The sequence below is a fragment of the Copidosoma floridanum genome, unplaced genomic scaffold, assembly GCF_036245765.1.
Source record: "Copidosoma floridanum isolate Cflo_tuat_1 unplaced genomic scaffold, Cflo_Japanese_pri ptg000013l, whole genome shotgun sequence".
NCBI lineage: Eukaryota > Metazoa > Arthropoda > Insecta > Hymenoptera > Encyrtidae > Copidosoma > Copidosoma floridanum.
Window position 1 is genome coordinate 17316928 of NW_028321890.1, and position 17013 is coordinate 17333940.

Below are 17013 nucleotides of genomic sequence, written 5' to 3' on the forward strand. Positions count from 1 at the left end.
ATTCAAAAAGTTACACATACAGAAAAGAAGTACGTGAAGTTTGCACACTGCTTCATCAAGTTCGCGATCAAACTGCGGATGTGCCTTCATTAGAAAGTCCTGAAAGCCTGAACAAAGCATTAAAACACCAAGAAACTTGTTTAAACCAACTGGAAAAACAACGAGCTAACATTGTTAGTATGTTACAACGAGGCAAAGATTTATTGAAAGATCAACATGCACCAAATTTTGTTTCTTCTGAAGTTCAGCAACTAGAAGTTAGTTGGAATGAAACTTACGGACAAAATATTGAAATTCTAAAATCATTGAAAAATTCCCAAAGATTATGGAACACTTATGAAGATCAGAAAAATGAGATTTTCAGATTGATAGCACAAGCTGAAGAAGATTTAAGGAAATTAGATTCAGCTGCTTATTACAATTCAGCACAAGTTTCTGCCAGCTTACAATATCAACAAGAACTTAGTTCTTCTTTACATAAGACTGCAACAAACATGATACAAAAATTACACGAAATATTTTCAAACTTAGCTAAAGAAACTACTCCTGAGCGTCAAGATGAATTGCTTAAGGAAGTATCTGATGTAGAAGGAGAAGCATATAAGGTTTTACAAAAATTAGTAGAGAGAATAGAAAATTTACAAAAACTCCAAAGTCAATGGAACTACTTCCAGTCTCAAATATCAGAGCTGCAAAATTGGACTACTCAAAGTGCTCCTCAAACAATAGCTGATATAAAAGCTTCTGCTGCGACTCCAGAAGAAAGAGTTTCAAAAACAGAAATTTTGCAAACGCAAATTTATGAAAAAATAACAATATTAAAACAAATTGAAGAAGAATCAAAAGTTCTAATAAAAGGTGAGTAAAAGTTTGTTTGTTTAGGTGTTTTATCGTTTACTTGAAATGATTCAATTATATACTTATACATTTTTTTGTTTTTTTGTTTTAGAAAGTGACAAACGACCAGAGGCACAAAATATCAGGACTCAAATAAAAAATTTACAAACAGCAGTTGATTCTTTAAACGAAAGCATCGTAAATCAGCGTGAAACTGCAACGCGTAATCTTACGACTTGGAAAGAATATGAAGTTGGAATACAACGATTAAAACCATGGATCGAAGAAGCTGAGATTCGTGCATCTTCCATTGGCTCGAAACCATCGACTCTACCACAAGCAACAGAGATGCTTCAAACTGCTCGAATTTTTGAAGAGCAATGTGCTGAACATCTACCGAAACTTCATAATTTGACGCAAATTAGTCAACAACTTGGAGGTCGTACAAGTGCACCTGATGAGGTTGATACCGTTTACAGTCGTTGGAATTCTGTACATGATGTAGCCATTCAAACAAAAACTAGACTTGAAAAGCTTGTGGCATCGTGGAATACATTTGAAAGTGACATGAAAGAGTTCAATCAATGGTTAGATACTTCTGAAACAGCGGTTACAACGGAACCTAATGTTCAGACTCCAGATGTAGGAAAATTAGAACTGGAATTGGCACGCTTGAAAGACTTTAGTAAAGAAATTTCCAACAGACAAGCTCAGCTAATTACGCTTACTCAAGTATCTGATCACATAAGCCATGGGTTGACAATAGAAGGAGGAAATAATTTAAAAACTCGTGTTCTTGAGCTAAAAGCTCGAGTTGGCAAACTTGCAGACACAGTTCGGCATTATATCAATAAAACTTCTGATTCCTTGTTAGCGAGAAATGAGTTCCAAATAAAAGTAACTGATTTTGAGAATTGGATGAGTAATTTACGTCAAAATATAGCGGAAATCAGTGACGTGCACGTTGACAATGTTGACTCCAATCTTCAAACAGTTTATGCTTATCTCCAAGAACATTCAGAGAAACAACCAAATTTCACAGCAATATATGATGAAGTAAAATATCTGAGTAGTCGAGGTACACCAGAAGAAGTCGCTAACCTTGATGATATTTATGCATCAATTGCAGTAAAATACAAAGCTTTGGAAGATGACTTACTGGATAAAAAGAAGGGTCTAGAAAAATGGTTGGAAATCTTAAACTGGAATCAAGAAGCCATAGCCCAATTAAATCATTATAAGTACGAAACGGAATCACGTAAGCCAACGATTGATGATTGTGAGAGAGTCACGAGTGAGCTTAAGAATATTCAAACTAAAATCAATAACTGGAAAGAACAAATCCCATACATCGATAGTGCCTTAGGAATTCAAATGCGCGATAAGGAAGGAAATCCTTTGACAGCCTTTAACTTAATTAATAACCTGGAAATGCAAGTAGTAGAACTGGAAAATACGATTTTGGCTAAACGTGAAAGATTGGAAAGTCTTAGTACTAGGTGGGATAATTTCAGAAAACTGCAGCAAAATATAACAGAAGAAATAGTTGAAATACAAACTTTATTACAGGAAGTAACATATAAAGTAGACACGTGTGAGAAACTTGCACCAGCAGTTGAAAAAATCTCAAATCTGATTGACAAGAATGAACAGCTGCAAGTAATTAAAGGGACCTTACACCAAGAAGGTGGTGAATTGTTAAAAGAAGATCAAAGATCTTTAACAAACGTACAAGTTGTTCTTTCTTCTGTTGATGGCAATTGGGAAAAAGTCAATGAACTTTTACACGATCAAAAGAAGAAATATACTGAAATGGAAGCAAGTTGGAAGCAATTTTTGGAAGCCAAAGAAAAATTAACAGCTTTTATCGATGAATCCTTAGTTTTATGCGATTCTGTCAAAGAAGCCCCCAGTGATATGACTCAAGCAACGTTAGCAGTTGAAAAGCATAAAAAAGCCTTAGAAACACTAAAGAAAGGAAAGCCACATTTAGAAAAAATGGATTCTAAGGCACAGCAAATCATGAAAGAAGCTTCTTTGATGCCTAGTTTTGGTATTGATGTAATGGAATCGAATATTTCGACAATTCATAAAAAGTACCAAGATACTTATTCAAATATAGTTGAAAAGATTCAATTGTACGAAACTCAAGTGATTATTTGGAAACAAATAGATGACGCGAAATACGATCTGACTCGTTGGTTAAGTGACACAAATGATTCCCTAATAGCAGCTTGCGAACGTCTTGGAGATGCTGAAAATGGCCAAACTAGGTTAATAAAGTTCAGGGAAGAACTACCAGCTTATCAATTGCTTCGACAAGGCATATCAACAAAGACTGAACAACTTTTAAAGCTCAATCGAGGAGTAGCTATTCCTGCTTTATCATCATTAAACCATACTTTGGACGAGCAATTCCAGCTGGTTCATGATTCAGCAAATAAGTTAGAAACAATGACCTTCACTTTTACAGAGAAAGAAAATATAATACGTCAAGAGTTAAAACAGTCAAGTGATACAATATCAAAAGTGCGCGAAGAAATAATTAAATGCGACGACTTAACAGGTGAAAATTCAAAGATCATGGAAAGGATCAACCACTGCAAAGAATTGAAAAATGAGCTGGAAAGATGCACTTCTGTTTTATTAAAGGTTGAAAAAAATCTTAACCAATTATCCCAAGAGTATCCTTCAATATCTAAATCTAGTTTGCCGAAAGAATTACAATCTTTGCAGTATAGACGTGATGCGGTTGCTAGTCACGCAGAAAAAGTAAGTAACATGTTTAATTTAACAAAGTTTTTTTATTTTTCATCAATGATTACAACTGTGAACAATATTTCAGGTAAGTGCCACGCTGCGAGCTTTTTTGATGAAACTGTATCACGAAAAATTCAGCGCTCTTCAGCGAATGGTAGCCACAAACAAAGAAAAAGTGGCATGGTGTGAGCCTGAACAGAGTAGCGATAGATATAATCTGGAAGTAAAGTTGGCCTCACTACTTGATGTAGAAGCCGATATTAATGAATGCGATGTAAGAAAACAAGAAACAGATGAATCGTTAAGATTATTGGAAAAAGTGGAAAGCCGTGAAACTATACAGCGATTGAGAGACGAAAGAGAAAGGATTCACGTAGACTTAGAAGCTCTAAAATTGTGTTTCGTTAATATCAAAAAACTTCTGGAAAAGAATATCGTCACTTGGCAGCGATACGAAGTTATGTCAGATAGCGTGGTGTCATGGTTAAAGAGAGCAGAAAATAGAGTTAGGGCTGAAAGCTCAGTTCTTCTAAGTCCTCGAGAGATCGAAAATAAGAAAATAGAAATGAATGAATTCAAAGAGGAATTTTCCGCAAATAATGTAGAACTTAAAAGATTAATTTCATTCAGCAAACAAATCATTAATGTTAGTAATGTAACAATTCAGAACTGAAAATATGTTTTGCACTATCAACATTACTCTAATAATTTTTTATATTACAGGTCAGTCCTGATTCTCGAGTTGAACAATACGTTAACCACTTAGATGCCAGATACCAAGCGGTTGAGAAGTTTATTCAACAAACTCTTGAGAAACTAAACGAATTGCAATTGAATCGGGATGAATTCGAAGAAAATGCGAAGAAATTAAATTCTTGGATTTTAGGTGCTGAAGAGAAATTGAAAATTTATGAAGTCTCAGGACCAAAACCAATTACCTTCTACCAAGTTAGATTGAAAGAATTGAAAGCTTTTGGCGCAGATCGAGAACAAGGTCAAGCTATCTTCAATCAGACAGTAGAAGCTGGAGAAGCTCTTTATTCAAAGCTTAATCCGGATGATAGAGAGGCTATTAGAACGGAGCTAAGAAATCTCCGCAGCAGATTGGATAACCTGACTGACAAAGCTAACATGATTTACAAAAAAATGGAGAATGATATGATGCATAGATCTTCTTTCGAAGACAAATATTCTCAAGTATGTATAAATAGTATTAACAAGGAAATTTACGAGTTCTTAGCAATTCAATGACTATGAAGCTTAATAAAATAGTTTCTTGTAAATCATAATAAAAAATGTCCTTTAAAAAAATTTCATTTAATATATCTCTTACAGTTGCATTTGTTTTTATTAATTAAAAAAAAAAGTTGCTGTTATTTCTTAAAAGTATAGATATTGCATATTCAATTACTCGTGATTCTTGACAAACAATAATCAACTTAAGTTATTGAGCTGAAACGAAATTTGATTTTATTTAAAATGAGTTATTGTTTATATTACTCGCCAAAAGTTAAGCTGTTTTCATATGAAAACAAAATTTAAATAGAGCTATGAAAATATCACTATGAGATAAGAGCGCATTGACCATTAATAAAATAAAAGCCTCAGTATAGAAAAAAAAAAAAAAGTTTAGTTGAAACTACTTATTTCGGATTTGTGGTGGGGATTGAAACAAGCTTTTTATAATTTATTGAGGCTTAGAAATACATTAAAATAATATTAAAGCTTATTAGAAATTAATAAAAGCGTGGAATATCTGGGGTATGAAAATCTGTCAGATTATTCTAAAGATACTTTTTATCAGGAACTATTCAAAAAAGTTGTAAGAAAGTCTGCATCACGAACTCAAGTATTATCGAATTCAATCATACGAGTTTTAACCATCGTTAACTAAATTTTTTTATTTAACAGGTTAAACAGTGGGTCATTGATGCACAAGCCAAATTAGGGAATAAACATAATTTACTGCCAACGCTACAAGAAAAAAAACTAGCTCTTCATTCATATAAAACTATTGCTCAAGATGTTAATGCTCACAAATCCGTTCTGCAACAGCTACAAGAGCGAATGGGTTCGATGCCCGATGATGAGTCAAACGCAATGTTGAATTCTGTACTCGAGTCGTACGGAAAACTGTCTGAGGACGTTGAAGATAGGATCAATGTAGCTGAAAAACACGTTGCAAACCATGAAGCATACCAACAAACATTCGAGAAATCAAAAGATTGGATAAATTTGATTGTAAACGAAACTTCTGCTCTACTAGATGATTTAGCAATAGAGCGTGAAACAGCAAAGTCTAGTGTATTATTAATAGAGAATGTGTTACAACAAAAGGAAGAAGGTGACAAAATATTAGAAGATTGCAATCAGCAATTAAATATAGTTTTGGAACAAACATCCATTCCAGGTCAGCCACATTTTTGTAAAAATTATTTATAATCTGTAATTTGATTAATATTTATCTTAAGTATGTTAATAAAATAATTTTTCAGGTCATCAAGCTCTAATTAAATCTTTTGAGGAACAAAAGAAGATTTGGCAAGATTTCTTAGCTAGGTGCGTTGTCTTTAGGGAAAAACTGAACCGTTTCTTTGATGAGTGGTCCGGATTCCAGAAAGTAGTAGAAGATCTTGAAGAATGGACAAAGCAAATAGAATCTCAACTCAAAGATCAGAGCTTGAAGAGTACGGAAGAAGCTAAAGTTGCACATCTTCAGAAGCTTAAATCGCTCGAAAATGTAATTGCGGCAAAAGCTCCGGAATTTAGTTCAGCTGTCGAGAAGAGTCAAAATATAGAGGCAGAATCTGAACTAGTCACTAGAGTATCCAAGCAAACTACAAAATATCAAGCTTTGCGCAATCAAGCTCGAGAGTTTGTTACTCGATATGAACAATACGTAAAAGAGCACAGCACATTTAACCAACGTTATCATCACTTTGTGCACTGGATTGAAGAAATGCAAACTGAGTTGAAAAAGCATAGTGAAATCGTTGGTGATCTTTCGGTACTGCAACAAAGACAAAAAGTCATTCGGGATCTTGGAGACACACGAACAAAAGAAAATCCAAAGTTTGAGTCAGTCATCGACCTGGGAGAAAAACTTTACGCTCACACCTCTCCAGATGGCCGTGAAAGTGTTCGCCAACAACTGAGAAATCTAAGAACTCTGTGGGATAGTTTCTCTGATGATCTCCAAGTAACCTCTCAGAAACTCGATCAGTGCTTGATGCAATTTGCTGAATTTTCTCTTTCTCAAGAACAACTAACAACTTGGCTACGTGACGTAGAACGAGCAATGCATCAACATACAGAATTAAAATCAACATTGGAAGAAAAACGAGCACAATTACAGAACCATAAGATCATGCATCAAGAAATAATGTCCCATCAGTCTTTGGTTGAGGCCGTTTGCGAAAAAGCACAACAATTGGTTGATCAAACGAAAGATACTTCATTAAACATTTATTTGCAGTCTATAAAGCAACTGTTTCACAACATCGTTGCCAAGTCACGAGATCTTTTGGATAATCTTGAAGATTGTGCTGATAAACATAGCAAATTTAACGCCCAATGTAAAACATTTTTTGACTGGCTACAAGGTGAAAAGGAAAAATTGTTGGAATGTAACGATTTTACTGGCGAACGATCTGATGTAACCAGACGACTAGCAACAATATCGGTTCTTAAAGATGGTCGTAACCATGGCTTTGAATTAATTAGAAAACTAAAAGATTTTGCTGGTCAAGTTGTAAAGAGCACTGCGCCAAAAGGTCAAGAAATAATTCAAACTGAAATCATTAATCTTGAATCTAGTTTGATCCAACACTTGAAAGATATTGGTACGTTTGATTTAAAATAAATCAATTTCTTTTAAACCTTTTTTTAATATTATTATCATTGTTACTATTATTACAATTGTTATAAATATCATTATTAATTAATTACCTCACAGACACGCTCGAGGATAAACAAAATGCGATACTTAAAAAATGGGAAGAGTTCGAAGAGCCGTTAGAATCTTTTATGAAGTGGTTCCGTTCTATGGAGTCTGCATTTAGGGACCAACAATTGCAGCCAACGCTAAAAGATAAGCAGCAGCGTCTCGTTACACTTAAAGAGAAACGTGACGCTATAATAAAAAAAGAAAACGAGATTGACCAGTTTATTGATAAATCTCATGGACTTTTGAATTCCAGTGGCGTTGAACGAATAAAACCACTAATATCTCAAATAAGTAACAGGTAAAACATTTAAAGTTTAAACTTTTCATAAGACAATCCAACGAATTCGTATTGTAATCGTATCTCTCCTAATCATAGATACACATCACTTTTAAATCTGAGTAGAGATGTTATTAATCGTTGCGAAGAGATCGTTGACCAGCACAAATCATACGAAGAAAAACTATCTAGTGCTGATGCTTGGTTAACTCCACTAGAACAACACCTCAACGCCTTAAAGACTGAAGAAGGAAGAGGTAGTTTGGAAGCCAAAAACTCTCGGCTACAACTGCTTCTGAGTGAACGAGAGCAGGCAGAACATCGTTTAGGAGTTCTTAATGTTGCTGGTGAAAGAATATTACCAGACACATCGTCACAAGGTCGTGAAGTTATCAGACAACAAATTAGGCGTATAAGAGAAAGATGGGATAGTCTCGCGGAAGGCATTATCGAGCAGCAGAAGAAACAAGGTCTTCAGTCCATGCAATGGTCAAGTTACCAAGAAACTTTACAGCAAATTCTTGCGTGGCTCGATAATATGGAACGTACGGTCAAACAAGAAGCATCGAGTGTTCCATCTTCACTTCAAGAGATTCGGTCGAAATTACTCAAGTGCAAGGTAAGTAATCTTACTTCGTAATTTGATTCCCATATTTCATCGCACATTGTTTTATACACTTCAATTCAAATACTTTTTCTCTTGTAAGCAGACATTGCACCAAGAAATCGTAGCCCATAAACGAACTATTGAAGCTGTTTCTGAAAAAGCAAACGCATTAATTCAAGTATCCCAAGCACCATCGGATATTCAAGATAAAGTCAAATCAGTCAACCAACGTTACGAAAAGTTGGTGGAAATTTCTCTGAAAGGTTTGACTAATCTGGAATCCTTATCAGAAGTATTTCAACAATTTCACGATCAGCAAAAGGCATTTAAGGAATATCAAAAAGAACAGTGGGATCAACTGGCTGGATACAACGACTATACTGGAAATAAATCTGCTTTACAAGCTCGGTTGGAGAAACTTGTTAAGATTCAAGATAGTTTAGGTGAAGGTGACGTAAGATTTAATTCTTTGGAGAAACAATTGAATAAAATTACAGGAGTAGTTTCTCCCAGATCGAGAGAAACCATGGAAAGAGATCTTAACAACCTTAGGTAATTCATTTTTTTAAGTATTCAGAAATCAGTTATAATTATTATTGATACATAATTTTTATAATAGCAAATACAAAATTAAAAAATCACATTAACGGTACAGTATGTTACAATAATAATATTTTTTAACTGACTAGGTTTGAGAACAAAAAGTTTGCTACTGCGGTAAATGAAGCAGTTCGATCTATTGAAGAAAGAATTCAGCAATGGAGTGATTATGAAAATTCGCTAGAAAGATTACTCATATGGTTGGCAGATGCAGAAGCTTCCCTGAAAAATTATTCTCTTAAAAATACAGTAGAAGAAAAACAAGAGCAACTGGAAAAATATCAGGTAAAATGCTATAATTAGTTTGTTTTAACATGAATTCTATCGAATAAAATATTTGTTCATTTAATTGTTGTCTCGATACCATATCTAAATGTTGCGAATAGTAAAATTTTTTTTTTTCTTAAACCTTGTTTTAACATTACACGAAAAAAAAAAATGATGTATAAAATTTTTTGTATCATTTAAGTGTTTACATAAAGACTACGATCGAATAATAACTCTACAGATATACTAAGATCGGACAAAATTATGTTTTTTGTTTTTTTTTTCAAAATTCATCCCTTAGGACCTTCAAAAAGTTATGGAATCCGGGAGCGCAGACTTAGCGGAATGGGTGGCTCTTAGTGACCACCTGGAGCAAGTAAGACAATTAATTGCGGATTTCCAAGCTTTTCGGCTCCAATTACAACACTTTTCAGAATTTTCATCACTTTTATCATTTAAAACGAATTTCAGCTTTCTCTACTTTTCATAACACTGCAAGCTTTTGGATGCTTAAGGAGATAAATAAACTGTTGGTCTTGGGACTTCTTTCACCATTCTATTTTCGATAAAAAATTCGGTTGAAATTAATTTTCATCATAATTTAATATACTTCCATATTTTCAAAACAGAAGTGAATTAATTTCAAATAATCAAACTCTCTGCTTTATAAAAATTCTCATTGGTCTAATATTGTCTTTCATTAAAAGCATTTGGACAATCATCGCTCTCAACACTTGGGGATACTATAATCGAAACATATAATTTTTGTCATCGTATCATAATTTTTTAGGCGTTGCTTGTTAATCTCCGTCAAAATGAAGCGGAATTCGACAAGATGAATGATGATTCTTCTGACTTGATTCAAATAAGTGGGGAATCAAGATTTACCGTTAGTGTTCAGCAAGTAACTTCTCGATTCCAATCTATACAAGCCACAGCCAAGGTAAACATCATTGAACGTATCTTTATTTGTTGAAATCGATTGATCTTAAAAATATTTTTTAAACTCAGGAACTAGTGAAAAAATGTGACCAAGCATTGGCAGATCACATAGCTTACTTTGATAAGTACAAACAGTGTTCAGAGCGTTTAGCAGCTGCCCAACAGTTGTATCAAATGATCCGCGACAATATTTTCGGTACTCGTCAGGAACTTCAGTCGCATATAGAAACGATTCGCGATCTACTATCCCGACAACCTGCCTTGACTCTTTCAGTTAACAGTACTGTTGAGTCAGGAGAGCGTCTTTACGCCAATACTGGTAGCGAAGGCCGAGAGATCATTCGCCAGCAGTTATCAGATCTCCAACAAGCGCTAGAAACCTTGTACGATGGCGTGACGTTCACCGAACGGGAAATACAAACGAAAATCTCGAGCTGGTCAGGTTTCGACGAATGTAGCGAGGCTTTTGAAACTTGGCTGAAAAATGCTGAAGCTCACCTCAAATCAGAAATCGAATTGAAGACTACGCTTGATGAGAAACGAGCTCAGCTGCAAATTTATCGAACCTTCTTGCACGATGCTCAGACCCATCAACAGGATCTTTTTGATTTAAGAGATAAAGCCGACAGTCTTCCAGAACGTCCAGAGAAGGTGGAAAAAATATTAGCTGATTTAACCAACAGACACGCAACTGTTCTTCAACGTGCTTCGAAATTCGTTGAAAGGTGACACTTTTTTCTTCATCATTGTAGCACTTGTACTCTTTTGATATTTACTGGAATTTTATTTATTGTTCATTCAAATCTTAAATTCTTTTATTTTTCAGATATGAGGGTATCGTCAGTGACCATCAACAGTACAGTAAAGCAGTACTCGATACGCACGAATGGATAGATGCAACTTTAAATGCTGTGAACATGTGGGGTGATAACGATCTTGAGCGAGTGTCCTTGCACACTAACCTTGATCGACTGCAAAATCTTCTACGTAGTCTTCCCGATGATGAGCCAAGGATCCAACAAATTCGTCGTCTAGGAGAAAAAGTCATACCTGGTACATTGGAATCAGGACAAGTCAATATTCGATCCCAAATTGATTCATCTCAACAGGAATGGGAGAGTTTAGTCTCAACGGTAAAGTCTACCATAGACACACTTGAAACTAAGTTGCAGCACTGGAATGAATACGAATCTTCGAAGGAACACTGTCTAGCTTGGATTCGAGATACTGATACAAAATTACACGCAGTTGATTTAAAATCCACATTAGAGGAGAAAAAGGATCAACTGGAAAAACTGCGAAGTCTTCAAGGTGAAATTAGAGCTAAGGAATTGGAGATCGATGCTGTGACTGAGCGTGCTCATCAGTTGTACAAACAAACTACCTCCCGTGGCTCGCAGATTTCTGAACTAAGTGTCAAGTATCAGCAAATATCCACCAAAGTTAAAGATTTAAATAATCGCTGGCAGCAATACGTTACTAGCCACCAAGAATTCGACAATCAACTAACGGAATGTACTCGCTGGCTTGACGAAATACGTAACAAATTGGCGTATTGTTCGGATGTTAGTACATCGTCCCAGGCGGATCTTGAGAAAAAAATGGAAATCATACAAGACCTTCTATTATACAAGGAGAACGGATTTGCTAAGGTAAAGATACCTGTATAAATAAATAACTAGTCAACTGAATTATAACATAAACCAAACTTATAATTGAATAAATAATTCTAACTCATTACTACACAGATTCAAGGAATCGTAGAACTTGCTCAAGGAGTGTTGGCTAATACAGCGACGGCCGGTCATCAGGCAATCAACGATGCTGTGGCAAAACTTCAAGAACAATGGAGTTCACTTGCTTCCAAGATGTTGGAAACCAAAACCAATTTGGATGATTCGATCAACAAGTGGGCTGGTTTACTCGAACAAATTCAACTCATCAATAAAACTGTAGAATACATGCAAGCGTCTGTTGACGAGTTATCACAATTCCAAACTACGATCAGTGAAAAACGTTCTCAGCTCGAAAGAATCAAGACATTAGAAGAAAAAGTAAGATGCGAAAACATTGAAGTCGATGCATTAAAGGCTAAAGTTGGAGAAATGATAGCAAGTGGTAAACACGGTTCTGCTGCTTCTCAAGCACTGGAAACTTTGAACAAGTAAGCAAAATCAATACTTTATAATATAAGACTTTCATGCAAAAGAATCATCTGTTCTTAAGAACTACGACTAACGGTTTTTACCAATAAAAACTTGGATTAAAATATGTACTTATCATTTGCAAACTATGAACGTAAACTCTCAAATATTGCTTAATTTCATAAATCCAAAAACGATTTTGTAGATTTGACACATTGTTTCAACGAATCCGGTCATTGTTGTTGGAGCGAGAAGATCAGTTTAAGGATCACCGTCACTATAAAGAGGCTCACGATGACTTGATTAATTGGTTGGGTCGAGCTAGCGAAAAATTACCATCTATGAAGCAACGTTCTCTCAGTGACAAAATTGCCATCGAGAACGCAGTCGCACCTCTCGAGAGTCTCTTGAACAAGAAAGCTCAAGGTGAGCTCATGGTTGAGCAACTACAACACACTGGTCAAGTTGTTTGTGCTAGCACGAGTCCACAAGGTCAAGAAGTTATTCGTAACGAGATACGTGCCTTAACCGAAAGTTTCGAAAGTCTTTTCCAAGATATACAGAATCAAAAGGATCAGCTTGAAGCGACAGTCAGTCAGTGGCGTGATTACAAAGACGAATATGAAAGATTGAGTGACTGGCTGCAGCAGTTTGATATTCTTGTAAAAGCACAAAAAAATTCCCTACTGCCGAGTGTTCTGGAAAAAGAGAAACAAGTCTCAGAAGTGAAAGAGATACTTGGAGATCTGGAAAAAGGACAAGAGCAGATGGATAAATTCAACAAGTCGGCTTCAGCGTTATTATCAACACCTCTTGATTCGTATGTGAATAACCAACTGCGTCATTTGAACTCGCGGTATCAAGTACAAGTTAATTTAGCCAAAGACGTGCTACAAAAGGTTAAAATAAATCATGCGCAACACAAAGAGTACGAAGAGAATTTGGGCAAAACAAAAGATTGGATAGATAATGCTAAGCAGATCATAAGACAAGGTTCAGAGGCAGCTTCGACCAGTACTCGTGAAGAACTTCAAGACAGATTGGATAAAATTCAGGAACTTTTGAGAAAACGTGAGGAAGGACAAAATCTAGTGCATCTGACTGTCAACTGTGGAGAGAAAGTCATGCGGAATACGAGGTAAAGATCTACATTTTAAATCACTCTCGTTGCGATAATTCACTGTTAAAGTTAAACATTTTTTACTTTTAAACGTATTCAACTTTGAAGTGTAACTGCTCAATAAAAGAACCTAATACTTTTGTTATAAGAAAAATGTAGTCACGTGAGAACAGTTGTTTTAATATGTAAAAAAAAAAAAAAACTAAAAAAATTGCTCAGTAGTAACGAAAAATAATCAGAGTACATGTCTTCTTATTTACAAACATGAATGTGCACATGCTACAAGCACAACTTTACACACGTAGTCATTTTAAATTAAAAATCATTTTCGTACTCATTTAATATAAAATTGCATTTCAATATCTCGTAAAAATATTAGGTAGCTGACGAAACAAAATACTGTAAAAAATATGGTCTCAAAGTAAATAAATTGAAATAAGTTTATGGAGGATAAACAACTTTCTGCGTGTCTTAGTTAACGTCGTTTTTCTGGTTACATTCAATATAATTTGTAGAATAAAAAATTTACTTTCCAGATCTGATGGTCGCGAAGAAATTGCTGCCCAGTTAAAGGAAATCCAAAATGACTGGGAACGACTAGTAAAAAAAATGTCCACAACCAAAGTTCATTTGGAAACAAGTTTGCTTCAATGGGCAGATTACAGTTCATCCTACTCGCAACTGCAACAATGGATTAACGATAGAGAAGCAAAACTCCAACAAGTTTGTGAGCAAAAAGTTTCAAAGGCGAAAAAAGGCCTCGCTGGACTTAATTCCTTAGCTATCGGCGAACGCAAGGCAAATTTACGACAAACTAACAGCATCGTTCAAGACATCGTTGCATTCGAGCCAATGATTCAATCTGTAACAACTAAAGCTGAAGATCTCCAACAAGCAACTCCTGCAACTGAGATTTCCATCAAGTATGAAACATTGAGCAAACAAGCACAGGAACTTTATGCGAAACAAAAACAAACCGTTGAGCAGCATCAAGCTTTCATAGATAGAGGAAACGAATTCGCTCAATGGATCCGAGTAGCCAAAGAAAGGCTTGGAAAATGCTCTGAACCGACAGGGGACAAAGAATCTTTGGCAAGCAAAATCGCGCAACTGAAAGTTCTTCACAGCGATATCCCCGAGGGACAAAAGAAATTGGAAAAAGCTCTTGAACAAGGAAACTTGGCTTGTCAGATAGCTGATGACGAAGATAAGGAAATCATCGAAGAAGAGGTTGCTCTCCTGCAAGAAGAATTTGACATTTACGTGTAAGTTGAAAATAAGTCAGTCGTGTTAACTTTTTACAAGTTTTAAACCGAAATGTTAATATTATACGTCTTGATATTCTTTAAAGGGATTCACTCAACCACACGAAGAATCTTCTCGAAGTGGGAATTGTCAAATGGACGGAATACGAAGATCAATATTCCGAAGCTGCTGAATGGTTGACCCAGACTGAAAAACTTGTTCAAAGTTTCAATAAATTACAAGATAACTTGGAAGAAAAGAAAAACGTCCTAGAACGATTCCAAGGTCATCTTCAGACATTATTTGATTGGCAAGAGGGACTTGATAGACTGAATATGAAAGCTCAAATGCTTTTGGAAACTTGCGCCGACACGCGCATTTCGAATGCAGTAACTCAATTGACCACGAAATACAATGCGCTTCTTTCCCTTGCCAAGGAAATAATGCGAAGATTGGAATTGCATTATCAGGTGAGAAATATTTGACCACAGAATTTATTACAATTTAGAAATTATCAAAAAAATGTTCGATATTAGATGAGAGTGCGATCACAGCTTACCTTCAATGCTGTCAAGTATAACTATGTATTATTCGATGTACATATATAGCTATACTTTACGATCAGAAATCAAACTTATCGCACTCTTACCTCCTGTAGAAATTATAGTTATTATTTCATTGATACTTTACAATTACGAAAAACTAAAAGTATGATTAAATTTGATGCAACAGGAACATCAACAACATAATGCGCTGTACCAAGAATGTCAAGACTGGCTTGATAAAACTCGTGAAAAGCTAAACGAATGCAAAGAAGTGCCAAATACACTTTCTGAAGTTAATACCAAACTTTATACTTGCAAGGTAATTCGTCAAAATTTGGAACAAGGCCAGAACAAATTACGTTACGTTCTTGAATTGAAAGAAAAAGTTATCATGAACACCGAACAAAATGGTGCGGCCAAAATAAAAGAAGATACGGTAAATCTAAAAGCAGATTTTGACAAGTTATTGGCAGATGTTGAAGAGACCAAACAAAAACTAACTGCTCGAGCGAGCGTCTTGGAAGACTTCAATAAAGTTTACAGATTGATCGCCGACTGGCTTGAAGAAGTAGAGAGCAATATACATTTCGAAGAGGTTTACCGAAATGATTTAAGCGAAAAACGCGTACTTTTGGAAAAATACAAAACTGTTCAAAGAGATTTGCAAGGCCACAGTGAGTTAGTCGAGAAGTTTAAAATTCGTTTAGTCGAAGATGCAAGTGTTTCTAAAGGTCCTTACAGCGAAACAATTATCAAGTACGAAGAACTAAAAAAACTCGTTGCTCAAAAAATTCAAGTAAGTTGACACTTTTTCATTTTCCTTTTTTTTTCAAATTACTTTTACACTTTGAAAAGTGTAGATTTTAAGTGAACATTAAATCTTTGTAGAATCTTGAATCACAAGTTAAAGATCACGAGACATATCAACAAGCATTTAATGAAGCTTCTGATTGGGTGCGCCGTGCAAAAGTTGATCTTCAACAATACAACATTACTCACGGAGAAAAAGAAAAAGTTGTTGAAAGAGAAGGCAAAATCAAACAAATAATATCCGCATTACCAAAAGGACAAGCTTTAATCTCCAAGGTGATTGAAACCAGTGAAATTGTTCTCGCTACCACTGGACCAGAAGGACAAGATACAATTAATCAGGATGTTGAGCAGTTGCAAGCTGATTGGAATCACCTGCAGTTGCAGTGTGACGAGGCAGAAAAAATACTTTCCGATTGTATTTTGACTTGGTCGCAATTTACAACTGCTTTGGAGAGCATGCAAAAATGGATCAATCAATTCCAAGATAAATTAGCCAAGGAACAGGCTAAAGAGAATAATACACCCGAAGATATGACCCGGTGTCAGAATTTGGTTGATGAAGCTATTCGACAAAAACCTATTTTAGAAGACCTGAATGATAAGTGCGAGATTCTTATGGAACTGAGTGCATGCAACTGGGCGAGAGAAAAAACAGTGCAACTTCAGTCAGCTTACACTGGACTCCTAACAGATGCTCAAGGTCTAGTTTCTAAGGTAGAAAAGAATCTTGCTGACCATACGGAATTCTTAAATGCAAAATCAGAGTTTGAAGATTGGCTTCAAAGAGCACAAGGTACAATCCAAGATTGCGTTGGTGTTGGTGACGTTGCTTGGGCTACAGACAAACTTGATACTACAAAGGTATGTACATGTAAATTTTATCCTTAGCATTCCTTAACACAAAAACCTC

The 17013-nt window shown here is 35.4% G+C and overlaps 1 protein-coding gene across 1 annotated transcript in view; it reads left to right on the top strand.

The window, feature by feature from the left end:
- Positions 1–949: 949 nt before the first annotated feature.
- Msp300 (Muscle-specific protein 300 kDa) overlaps positions 950–17013 on the top strand; it is an 87192-nt gene continuing 71128 nt past the window's right edge. Inside the window, exons 1-19 of the mRNA XM_089591067.1 lie at positions 950–3609; positions 3683–4243; positions 4321–4794; positions 5509–6007; positions 6093–7439; positions 7553–7841; positions 7920–8439; positions 8531–8979; positions 9117–9312; positions 9596–9670; positions 10085–10237; positions 10306–10961; positions 11063–11888; positions 11985–12400; positions 12586–13518; positions 14037–14765; positions 14852–15215; positions 15478–16086; positions 16179–16964. Of these exons, the coding sequence (XP_089447193.1) occupies positions 1186–3609; positions 3683–4243; positions 4321–4794; positions 5509–6007; positions 6093–7439; positions 7553–7841; positions 7920–8439; positions 8531–8979; positions 9117–9312; positions 9596–9670; positions 10085–10237; positions 10306–10961; positions 11063–11888; positions 11985–12400; positions 12586–13518; positions 14037–14765; positions 14852–15215; positions 15478–16086; positions 16179–16964 (12306 nt within the window). The 5' untranslated portion in view covers positions 950–1185. The remainder of the gene's footprint in view (positions 3610–3682; positions 4244–4320; positions 4795–5508; positions 6008–6092; positions 7440–7552; positions 7842–7919; positions 8440–8530; positions 8980–9116; positions 9313–9595; positions 9671–10084; positions 10238–10305; positions 10962–11062; positions 11889–11984; positions 12401–12585; positions 13519–14036; positions 14766–14851; positions 15216–15477; positions 16087–16178; positions 16965–17013) is intronic.